Source organism: Scyliorhinus torazame, chromosome 15 (genome assembly GCF_047496885.1).
Source record: "Scyliorhinus torazame isolate Kashiwa2021f chromosome 15, sScyTor2.1, whole genome shotgun sequence".
NCBI lineage: Eukaryota > Metazoa > Chordata > Chondrichthyes > Carcharhiniformes > Scyliorhinidae > Scyliorhinus > Scyliorhinus torazame.
The window spans coordinates 104,103,309-104,115,776 of NC_092721.1; the positions used below are offsets into that span (position 1 = coordinate 104,103,309).

General features: G+C 42.8%; 1 protein-coding gene across 11 annotated transcripts in view; it reads left to right on the forward strand.

Moving 5' to 3' along the window:
* The window catches only part of LOC140391729 (disks large homolog 2-like), a 1,606,854-nt gene that overhangs the window by 644,765 nt on the left and 949,621 nt on the right, over positions 1-12,468 (forward strand). For all 11 annotated transcript variants that reach the window (XM_072476520.1, XM_072476521.1, XM_072476522.1 and 8 more), the window contains one exon: positions 10,548-10,601. In XM_072476520.1, coding sequence (XP_072332621.1) covers positions 10,548-10,601 — 54 coding nt within the window. The remainder of the gene's footprint in view (positions 1-10,547; positions 10,602-12,468) is intronic.

Here is a 12,468-nt window from a genome sequence, read left to right on the forward strand (position 1 = left end):
TGGTCTTCCTATCTTAGGAACTGGAAGAATCGGGGTGTTACAGGGCGATTGGCATGGTACCAAAATTCCCTATTGAAGGAATGATTGAATCATGACTGAGACTCCTTCTTCAGCCTCAGGGCGTAAAGGGTACTGTGAAATCGAGGGCAAGGGTATATTAGGTTTAACTTTAATAACAACGGGAGGGACATTAGTGAGACCAACCTCGTGTTTGGAGGCCGCCCATAAATCTGCGGGCAGTTCAGAAGTCGTTGATTGGCCTGAACGATGGTGGTGAAGTGTGCCAATGAGGACAAATGGGCATTGAAAATATTCTAAAGTGCCTGCGGGTAGGATTTGACTTCCATTAAAGAAAGGATCAGCTTGTCCTCGCTGTGCAGCTGCCATAAATCCCAAGGACTTGGCACTGTAGCCTTCGTTGACAGAAAGGGTCACGTGGGGTGACACAAGTCCCGATTGACGCCAGAGGCCGTGGGATAAATCGACAAGAAAGGCAGACCCTTCTTTTCCCTTAGCAAGGCCAACAAAGGAAACAGATTGTAGAGAACCGAGGGCGTCTTGGTAAATGCTCTCCAAATCAAGCGAACATCCTGTATGATCGTAGCAAAGAGTGACATGTGGATCGGGAATATCTAAGGGAGGTGAAAAGCGCGAGGGATCAAAATCAATCGACCACCACTGTGGAGTAGTGAAAAGGGGAATATTTCGAAGCTGGGCCTGCGGGATAGCTAATATAGTTATGCCATTATCAAGGCAAACAATTTCACCTGCAAGGGACACAGCAAGTCACATCTGGCCAGGTTGACACCGAGGACGCGGGTAACCGTGAAAGGGAGAATGAGTCGCGCCGGTGTCAATCAGGAAGCGGATAGGCACGCCCTCTATGTAAATCGTAGCGGTGGGCTCGTCAGAGTGGTCTGTTGAGAGAACTGGAAAGTTCGATCTGGCTAGTCAGTAGGGGTTTGAGGTAGTGAAGGGTGTCTGCTGACGGGGTTGAAATCTACCTTGTCGTCGGGGTGCTGGACAATCCCTAGCGTAGTGGCCTGTACGTTGACAGTTGAAGCAAGTGACATTATATTTGGCAGGAGGACGACGCGGAGGAGCGCTGTCGAAATCCTCCGTGTGTGGAGTGAAGGGGTGAGGAGCCTGTGGGCGGTAACCAAATTCAGGAGGGTCCGTGCAATCTGGGCGATAGTAACGTGAATCTGTCTGAGAGTTCTGACCTTTAGGAGCTCTTCTTTGAGAGGGACGTTGAATAAATTCAGATTTAATTTTGGGCGAAGTGTCTTTGTAACAGGTCTCACAGTTGCAGCCATTGCTCCAATAATAAGACACAGCACGTTTTATTTGAGGTTTAGAATTGTCAGACCAGTCTATGTTATTAGTTTTAATACTGAATGCTGCGCGGTCAGGCAATACCTGCATTAATAGTGCATTAAATTGGGGAGACTGTGTGCCTGCATTGAAAGCAATGTCCCCGGAGTAAAGAGTGTACACGCCACAAAAGCGGTCAAAAAATTCTGGACCATCTTCCTTAGAAGTGGGGGTACATTAAAGGAGTGTGGCGATGTCGACGGGTTTACGGAGAGCCCGTTTTAGTGCAGGGAATATTAAAGTACGCTGATTGTCCTCTGTTTGGTGTGCGGCGCTGAAGGCCGTCCACGTGTCCCCATGAAGTCCTAATTCACTTTTCCATCTTTCCCCTAATTCTGGGGGAAGGGATGAATAAATCAGAGAATATTGATCACGTACATGGTCGCAGCTCTCCTCAAGAACTCAGTGAACCCTTCTGGGTCATCTTTGCAGGAGGGACATTGGGCCATGATCAAACATAGCTCATGAGGTTTAAAAGCCTGCCACACCTCAATGAATGGGTCGTCATTATCGCCAGCGTGGGGGTTAATAACACTCCTAATGGGATAATTTGCTGGGGGAGGGGGTGGCGGAAAGGTTTCCTCCTCCTTAGGTTGGAGTGAAAAATCAAGAAGAGCCTGATTAACAGAGGTGAAGGGTTGTTCCATAATAACGGCTTGCGTATGTGACCGAGTGCGTGTTTGCTACGGGGGATGCATTAGCAGGAGTTTCATTGGCAGTGGGACCATAAGGTGTAGGCTGTACTTAGGACGGTGGAATTGTAGGATCGGCGAGTGCAGGATGAGGGTGGGGTCCAGGGGTCAACTCCTCCTCCTCTTCTGTGTCGCCTGAGAAGGGAAACAGCGGCATGCCAGAGCAATTGGGAGGATCCTCCTTTCAATTAATCTGATGGGCTAGCCCTACCTGCCTATTGGTTGGAGATTTTTTATTTTTCCTTTGTTGTTTATGCTTTCTATCCCAAAGTTCACATTCCAATTTTAAAGTCTCCTAATTTTTTGCTTTACCAACCACACAATCATCAATGCCTTTTCTGCGGGCGTTATCTCTCCAACTCTGTAATAGTGATTGTTCGTGGCGTTTAGTGGACTGTTTTTTCCACTCTGAAATTAAAAATTCCCATTTGAAGCCGGCGTTTCTCTTCCAAATAGATTTCTCCGCAACAATGCAATTATCGTAGTTCCAAGTGCCCTCTAGTGGCCAAATATCGTAACCCAATTTATTGTTTAGCGCAGCAGATAATTTCCGGAAATTACGTTCTTGAGAAGGCGTCTCGGAACACATAAAAAATAGAGGGGAATTGCCCCCGGTTTTGTCTAAACTGTGTCCCATAATGTCAGTAAAATGTGCCCCGGCAACAAAAAATGATCAAAAAAAAATCCCTGGTACCAAATCACATTTCAGGGTTCCTGACCCAAATTTAAGCCTGTGTAACAAGAGGTCCCTGACCTAAGGCTAACCACAATTGAGGTCCCTGACCCTAAGTATTCTACTAACAGTCCAATTTTGATTCGAGCACCGTCACCTGTTTAGTTACTTCCGTCAGGGATGAGCGGTCGAACCACCAATCCGAGAGAGAGAGAGACCAAGGTTAATCTTACCTTGTGCCGGCGTCCGTCTCTTCCCTCCGGGTCGTGGCTCGATCACTTCGTCAGTCCCCCACGGAATTCACTCAGGGTATTGGTAACTGCTCGCTTGCGCCAAAATGGTGTAGTCAATATTTTCCTGCTTCTATAGTAGAAAGATTCAACAACGCTCGTGGAGACAAAATAACAAGGCTTTATTTACAAATCGACTGCATGCAGTAATGGCTGACACTTGAGGTCAGAGAGCAGTTAGTGAAACTTGCTGTTTCCTTCTCAAGTCCGCGCTTTTACAGAAAATCCAGTTAAGTATTTATACATTATCATTATCAAGATTGCGTGACTACAGCTTAGTCAGGAATTTGATCGGAAGTAGAAACGGAAGCAATGCCTGCTGACCTCATTGGGCTCTTTGTCGCATCACTCATACCATTATCTTGTCCTTGGAGGGAACATTGAGAGGTCGGAGGAGACTTATTTCTTCCTGACCTTATCTTGGCTTATTCCTACGGCCCTGGGTTATGACGAGTTAGTCTTATCAGGAGTTGCTGAGGTCCGGTATTTTGGAATGGCTTGACCTTCTCTGATCTTATTCATACTTCAAGTTATGCAGAGTCGGCCTTATTAGTCTTACAGGGGTCTGAAATGGTTAGGGCAGCATTTCTTACATTGTATCAAATATTTTGACCAGTCTTCCCATTGACCAGTTTTCCCATCATGCCATTACTTTATTTGTACCATATCACACCTTGGTAAGGCCGCGCTTAGAATATTGTACACAATTCTGGTTGCCACACTACCAGAAGGATGTGGAGACTTTGGAGAGGGTGCAAAGGAGGTTTACCAGGATTTTGCCTGGTCTGGAGGGTGTTAGCTATGTGGAGAGGCTGAATAGACTCAGACTGTTTTCATTAGAAAGATGGAGGTTGAGGGGTGACCTGATAGAAATCTACAAGATTATGAGGGGCATGGATAAAATGGATAGGCAGGCACCCTTTCCCAGGATGGAGGGGTCAGTCACCAGGGGGCATAGGTTTAAGGTCTGTGGGGCAAAGTTTAGAGGAGATGTGCGAGGCAGGTTTTTTACGCAGAGGGTGGTGAGTGCCTGAAACGCATTATCAGGGGAGGTTGTGGAAGCAGATACATTAATGGCGTTCAAAAGGCATCTTGAAAACACATGGATAGGATGGGTATTGAGGGATATGAGGGATACAAGGAAGTGCTGAGGGTTTTGGCAAAGTTTGGTATCATGACCAGTACAGGCTTGGAGGGCCAAAGGGCCTGTTCCTGTGCTGTAATGTTCTTTGTCCTAGTTCTGGAGCTGCAGTTTTCAGTAATACTGCCTGGATGCTGTCAGGGTAAATGCTCTTTGCTATATCCAAAGCATTCAACTTTTTCTTGATATCATATGGGATTGAATCAAATTGGTTGAAGACTGCAATTTGTGATGCTAGGGACCCAAGGAGTATCATCCACTTCATACTTCTGGCTGATGAAGCAAATGCTTCAGCCTTGTCTTTTGCACTGATGTGCTGGGCTCCCTAATAAGTTTTAAGAGGGTGCAAAGGAGGTTTACCAGGATTTTGCCTGGTCTGGAGGGTGTTAGCTATGTGGAGAGGCTGAATAGACTCAGACTGTTTTCATTAGAAAGATGGAGGTTGAGGGGTGACCTGATAGAAATCTACAAGATTGTGAGGGGCATGGATAAAATGGATAGGCAGGCACCCTTTCCCAGGATGGAGGGGTCAGTCACCAGGGGGCATAGGTTTAAGGTCTGTGGGGCTAATAAATACGTTTGGAGAGTCCGCTCCAATGGTTAGTTGTTTAATTATCCACCACCTTTCACAATTGGATATGGCAGGACTGTCAGATTGTACTGGAATACAATTCCAGATTGTACTGGAATACAATGGTCTGCAGAATCACAGTTTTGAACTCTAGATCTGTTTTGAATCTATCCAATTTAACATGGTCGTGGAGTCATACAATGGATTGAAGAGTATCATCAGCATGAAGATGGAACGTCGTCTCTGCGAGGTCTGTGCTATGGTCACTCTTACCAATATTGTCATTGGTAGCTCCATTTGCAATAAGTGGATTGGTGAGGATAGATTTTTCCCTCAAGCCTGGATAGGTTTTTCCCTCAAGTTGGTTCTCTCATCACCTGCCACAAGAAAAGTCTTGCAGTTGTGTCTTTTGGTCACAACTCAGTCAGTTACGGTGCAACCGAGCCACTCTTGGTGATGGGCATTGAAGACCCCACCTAGAGTGCATTCCAGAAATAGCAGCATGATGAAAGACTAATACATATATTTTTGATGCTACTGGTTTCGATAAGAATGCTCATCAGTATTCTGGGAGAACTCTGCATTTTGTCAAATAGTTTTACATAAACCTTTAACAGCCACCTGAACATGTACAACAGTTAAGGAGGGCATCAGATTAACATTTCACCTGAAGGATGTTCCTTAGACAACTCAACAATCATTCAGTACTATACTGCAGTATAAGCCGACAATATATGCTCAACTTCTGGAACTGGGTTTGAATCTACAAACGTCTGAGGTCAAAACAAGAGTTCAATAAACTGAAGCAAGGAGACAATTCAAACTGCTAAATCACTCCAAGCTTTCAAAAATGGATTTGACTTTGGTGTTTCGTCACCATGTTAAAATATCCACAATAAATTTCATATGAATTCTCATGTCTACGTTAATAAATGGAAACTACCCATGTAATTATACCAGTGATGTTATTTCCTCAGATTCAGGTTACCGCATGTAGTTTGCAGGTTCCATAATAAATGTAGGCATATTTTGAAGTGCAGAAGTTGAACAGAAAAGTGTTTGGGTTTTTTATATATTACCATTTGGAGCTCTGTACTTTTGACCAGATATACACATATCTGGCTCCTCCGCGGAGGGCTTTTCCTTGGCTTGCGAGGCACCTCCTGCTTCTGAACTTAAGGTGCTGGAGGAGTCCTGATCAAATAGGTTGCTTTGTCCTGGGTGGTGTTGAGCTTCTTTAGTTTGTTGGAGCTGCACTCATTTAGGTAATTGGAATCTATTCCATCACACTCCTGACAGGTATTTTGCAGATGGTGGACTGGCTTTGGGGAGTCAGAAGGGGGGGTCACAACATAGTTTCCAGCCTCTGACCTGTTCTTGTAGCCTCAGTGTTTATATGGCTCGTCCAGTTAAGTTTCTTGTCAATGGTAACCTGCAGGATGTTAACGATGAAGGATTCCGCAATGGTAATACTGTTGAATGTCAAGGGGAAGTGATTAGATTCTCACTTGTTGGAGATATTTACTGTCTGGCAGTTGTGTGACATTAATGTTACTTGTCACTTATTGGCCCAAGCCTGAATGTTGTTCAGGTCTTGCTACATGTGAGCATGGAATGCTTCAGTATCTGAGAGGTTGCAAATGATACCAAACACTGCAATCATCCCTGCTTCTGAACTTATCGCCATCGGGAACCCCGGGTGTGGGTGCACTGCCGGTGCAATGGTAAATCTCGACAGCGGAGATACCAGCCCATCATCTGGTCAATATCACATTTTGTTTGTGGAAACATACTGTGCGCAAACGACAACTGTGACTATATTTCGAAAGTACTTAATTGGCTGTAAAGCACTTTAGAATGCAGTGCTTGTGAAAGACACTATACATGAAGTCTTTCTTTTTGTTTCATATAATTCTTCATTTTATAACTTTGCCTTTGGTCTTGCTTAAGTGTCTTGATCATGGAATAATATGTCAGTTGTTCAGTTAGTGCTACTCTTGCTTCTGAGTAGTTAGGTTCAAGTCCCATTCCAGAGATTTAAGCACAAAAATTTAGGCTGACACTCCAGTACAGTACTCCCTCAGTGCTCAAAGATACCAGCTTTTTTGTTCAGACGTTAAACTGAGGCCCCGTTAGCCATAACAGGTGGAAGTAAAAATTCAAAGGCACTATTTCAAAAAATGCAGGGGAATCATTCTCAGGTGTTCAGTCAATATTTATCCCTCAGTCAACATCACTAATAAAAGATGGTCTCGCGATTATCATATTGCTGTTTGTGGGAGCTTGTTGTGTGCAATTTGGTTGCTGTGTTTCCTCCATCATACATAATGTCTACAAAATTATGAGGGACATAGGCAGAGTGGATAGTCAGAGACTTTTTCCCAGGGTAGAGGGGTCAATTACTAGGGGGCATAGGTTTAAGGTGCAAGGGGCAAGGTTTAGAGGAGATGTAAGAGGTAAGTTTTTTTACATAGAGGGTAGTGGGTGCCTGGAGGAGGTGGTGAAAGCAGGGATGATAGTGACGTTTAAGGGGCATCTTGACAAATACATGAATAGGATGGGATTAGAGGGATACGGACCCCGGAAGTGTGGAAGATTTTAGTTTAGATGGGCAGCATGGCCAGCGCAGGCTTGGAGGGCCGAAGGGCCTGTTCCTGTGCTGTACTTTTCTTTGTTCTTTGTTCTATAACTACGCCAACATGTGTTTCATTGTAAAGTGCTTTGGGTCATCCTGAAGTTCTGAAAGGCCCAGATGTTTCTTTCAATAGGATTTTATTGATTTCTCCAAGCAACTTCAATAACCTCTGGATAAATATATCCAGCATATATATTTCTCCATGTGTTATTTTTCGCAAAAGTAGATACCACCTATACACAGTAAATGGTGAGAAATTATAAATCTGGAATTATTTTGGAAGTATAATTGCTTTACACTGACCTTTTCACCAGAAGCAGTACATTGATGGAGAACCAATTCTCTTCTCAGTTTAATAATTTAATTTAGCTGTGAAAAGTTTCTGGGCATAAACATTGAATACTTTCTCAACAAAAATGGAAGTCTCCTTTGCATCAATCAGGCTAATTGGTAATTGAACCCAGGTGGCACAGCCAGGGTGCCACACTGGAACTGCCAGGGTGCCAGGCTGACAGTGCCCAGGTGGCAACAGCAGTGCCAGTACCACCCTGCCAAAGGCCATGCACCTGGGGACCTCAGATCCCTTGGGAGATCTCCACGAGTGCCGTTCCGTTTGGTCCCCATTTGTGGGAACCAGTGCTGGACGACACTTGCCCAAGGTCTCCGTGGCAATGGGGATAGATCCTAATGATTCGGGTACCTCAGGAATCTGTACATCAAGGCAGCACGGTGGAGCAGTGGTTAGCACTGCAGTCTCATGGCACCGAGGTCCCAGGTTCGATTCCGGCTCTGGATCGCTGTCGTGTGGAGTTTGCACATTCTCCCCGTGTTTGCGTGGGTTTCACCCCCACAACACAAAGATGTGCAGGGTAGGTGGACACGCTAAATTGCCCCTTAATTGGAAAAAATGAATTGAGTACTCTAAATTTTTTTTTAAAAAGGAATCTGTACATTAAAGTGAGACGAGCTGTCTCCCTCTAATATGCAGATTTATGAAAATGTGACCCTGCCCACAATGTGCGGGATTTACATCACAACTTCTCATGAGATCGCGTTAGATCTCGCGAGGCGGTGCAAGCCAGGTAGATCCCGGGAGAGGGGCTCCCGGCTTTTGTTGGCCACCCTGCACCGTGGCGAGCTGACTTTCAGGCGCAACGTGGCCATTGGATCGCGCCCTTAACTTCAAAAGCATTGGTTTGGTTTCATTACAAAGCTCTATGTTGGCAACCAACATGTGCACAGTCTCAATATTTGGATAAATTATAATTTACACCAACACAAGAATATTCCCATTTATGGTTGCAGGTTCTAGTCCAGAAATTAGACTCCCTTTTGTCTTATTCTTTTTCTGTCAAAGCCACATTCAAGATAACTGAATAGGGCAGCACAGTGTCACGGTGGTTAGCACTCCTGCCTCACAGTGCCAGGGACCCGGGTTCAATTCCAGCCTCGGGTGAATGTGTGCAGTTTGCACTTTCTCCCTGTGTTTGCGTAGATTTCCCCAGGTGCTCCTGTTTCCTCCCACAGTCCAAAGATATGCAGGCCATGTTAAATTGCCCCTTAGTGTCCAAAAGATTAGAAGGGGGCCTGACCCTAGGTACGGTGCTCTTTCAGAGGGCCAGTGTAGACCCAATGGGCCAAATGGCCTCCTTTGGCACTGTAGGGATTCTATGATCCTATTATAACTGATTTGTTAATTATAACATAGATGTGCTGTTATGTGCTTTTAATTCAATAGTTAAATCCTACATTGTTGACCCTGTATTAGACTATGGTGCACACCCATTTCAATCAAATGGTATTGTACTGACTCTATCCAGTTACTTTGTGTATTAGCTAAGATGCCATTGGGATGGGAATCCAGTCATTTGATTTGTCAGCATTTTTAAAACTGCTTGGATTCATATTTTATAGTGAAGTTTTGAAATTGTAGACCAATAATTCTATAGATTGGGACTGGATGGGCAGTGATTTTATGCTTGGATCATATATGTGATTATTCAATGCTTACCGTATAATCTAATACTCCAGTGTCAATCAGCCCACTGGTGCATATTTAACAGTATGGAAGGGCAGTAAAGAAAATACTGTCTGCTCAAAGCACATTTGTTAGGGAAAAAGCAGAGACATATTAAAATATGTGGAAAGCATCCACATTCAATTTTATTGATGATTATGATACCCTTGAGAAGGATTTTGCATTGAGTAGGTTGTTTCAGTGGTGGGACTGCTTTGGTTTGGATGTCTCATTGTGATAACCCTCTTGAGAATCATGAGAGATCACTCATTGATTTCCCTAGGGGGCTCGTGGTGTACAAGTTTCCATGGTAATGTGCGGATTGTCCAGCTGGGACTCGTTATCAAGCCTTTTAAATACCTGTTAGCTCCAGGCTGGGCCACTATCGATGTATGCTACTGGTGCGGCCTTACTCTTCAGTTAAATTTGGTTTTTCATCTTTATGTCTCCTGGATTACTATATTTATGTATAATAATTAATCTCCTTAGTGAATGGCTATTGGTGTGTGCACATCCGACAGTCAGAGTAACTCTTGAGGGTTGTAACTATGAAAACCACTGAAAAAACTGCGATCTTTATTGTAGTATAGATGAGTTTTGAATGGAAACTATAGGTTTCTCCATCTTTAGTAATTGCGTTTAAAATCATGGTCAACAAAAGCTGTATGACTTCTTCAACAGAAATCTGTACTATTTCCCATATTCAGAAAGGAGTGGAACAAGCAATTAACATTTCGACTAAATGCTAAGTGATATATGAGCAAATTGTTGCAGAAATATCTAAAAGCAACTTAATATAAATGTGGGAATTGGTAATAAAATATTTTCATTAAACAGTCCTGAATTTAACCATTCAAATTATGTCATGTAAGTGATATGTAATTTTGATAAATACAATAATCAGTTTCCAATTTATAATACTTGGCAATTTCCTTCAGTTGATGACTGGATGCAACCTTTGAAGAAGTAGCTTTACTTTCATTAGAACTGATCATTATTATTTGGTTTTAATGTTTTAACTATTAAATACAAACTATAAATTTGTTTGATTTACAACAACATGCTAATTTGCGGAATGAACAATTTGGCTGATGTGTGGTCAGGAATTAGCAATTCTTGCAAATAGACTTGACTGTATTTTTGTTTACATACAGGCAAGCCCTGCCCCCATGATTGTAAATACAGAAATACTGGAGACAATCCCCTATGTAAGTATAACTCTTTAACATTGCACAGATGACATGTATCAATTGTATTTAATAAAGCATAACAATATATTTTCCACCACTACAAATATTATAAACCATTGTAAGAAGTATTCTTCACATTAAAATTAAAGTATTGCTGGGGGTAATGGAAACAAATCATCTCCAACATCACACCTCTCTTTTTTAGCCACAATTTATCAGTAAATATAATATGGAAATTAGGTTGCATACAAAAACTGATGTCCAGGGTGACAATATGTTGGGAATTCAAGTCTGGAGATGATTTTTTGAGATAGGTATTACTCCCATTTGGAAGCAAATGGACGTATCAGCGAGAGGCATCATGGTTTTATGAAGGAGAGGTTGTGTCTCATTAACTTGATCGAGTTTTTCGAGGAAGTGACAAAGATGATTAATGACTGTAGGGAGTGGATTTTGTCTACATGGACTTCAATAAGGCCTTTGAGAAGGTCCCTTATGGCAGACTGCTACAGAAGGTGAAGCCACTCAGGATCAGAGGTGAGCTGGCAAGGTGGATACAGGACTGGCTTGGTCATAGAAGATAGAGAGTAGTAGTGGAAGGGTGCTTTTCTGAATGGAGGGCTGTGATGAATGGTGTTCCGCAGGGATCAGTGCAGGACTTTTGCTGTTTGTAGTATATAAAACTGAAAATTGGACCAGACACCACTGGGCCAAAAGTTGAAAAAGATCTTAAATGATTAGTTCAGACAGGAGTCATTGAACCCGTTACTGCCACTGATTTGGAGACACCAATAGTTCCTGTGTTAAAGCATGATGGCTTAGTAAGAAAATGTGAAGATTTTAAAACCGCAATTAACCCAGTATTGTGTGCAGATAACTATCCTCTACCACTTACTGAAGATTTATTTGCTTGACTCTCAGGAGGACAAAAATTCAGTAAAATAGATCTTTCTCAGACACTAGATGACTGCAGAGCCACAGCCATTATTTACCATGGTGGCACATAAGGATCTTTTTCGTTATCGGAGACTTCCATTTGGGATAACTTTTTCAGAGATCTATGGCTCAAATTCTGAGTGAGCTATCTGGTGTGCAATGTTACCTAGGTGGCATTCTTAAGCCAGGTTCAAATGATGAAGAACACGTAAGGTACTTGGAAGCTTGGAAAGTGTGAATTTATAAAGTCTTCTTTCAACTATTTGAGTCATGTCATTGACAAAGATGGTTTACTTAAAGAACCAAATAAGATGGCTGAGATCCTAGAAGTCCCACATCCACAGAATGTGATGTAGCTGAGGTTGTTTTTAGGATTTCTTAATTAATATGGCATATTCATTCCTAACTGCGCAATGAGGATGAAGTAATTACCCACTTTGCTTTGTGTCAAACAAGCATGGACCGAAGAATTCTTATCTAAATATCAAAGAAGTCAAGAGTTATTGGTGCACTACATTCCAAAGCTGAGGTTACAGCTTGCTTGCGACACATCACCCTGTGGGGTTGGCACTATTCCCTCGCACATAATGCCATTAGAAGAGGAATGACCAATACTTCAAGAACAGGAACAAGTACAGAATCGTATTATGCTCAGCGTGAAAAATGCGTTTTGAGCATCATTTTCGACAGATTTCATCATAACTTTTATGGATGTCATTTTACATTTTACACTTTTAACCATCGATCCTTAACTACAATCTTTGGGCCGTATAAAGGTATTCTTTCTTTAGCAGCGAGTTGATTACAGGAATGATCTATGAGTTTGCCTCTACATCATTTCCGGTGGAGGCAATGTGATGAGCGGACGCACATAAGGTGACTTTCCTCTCAGTTGGACCCAACACAAGGAATTTATTTCAGTTTTTGGCCCAAAAAGTCACCTAAAACC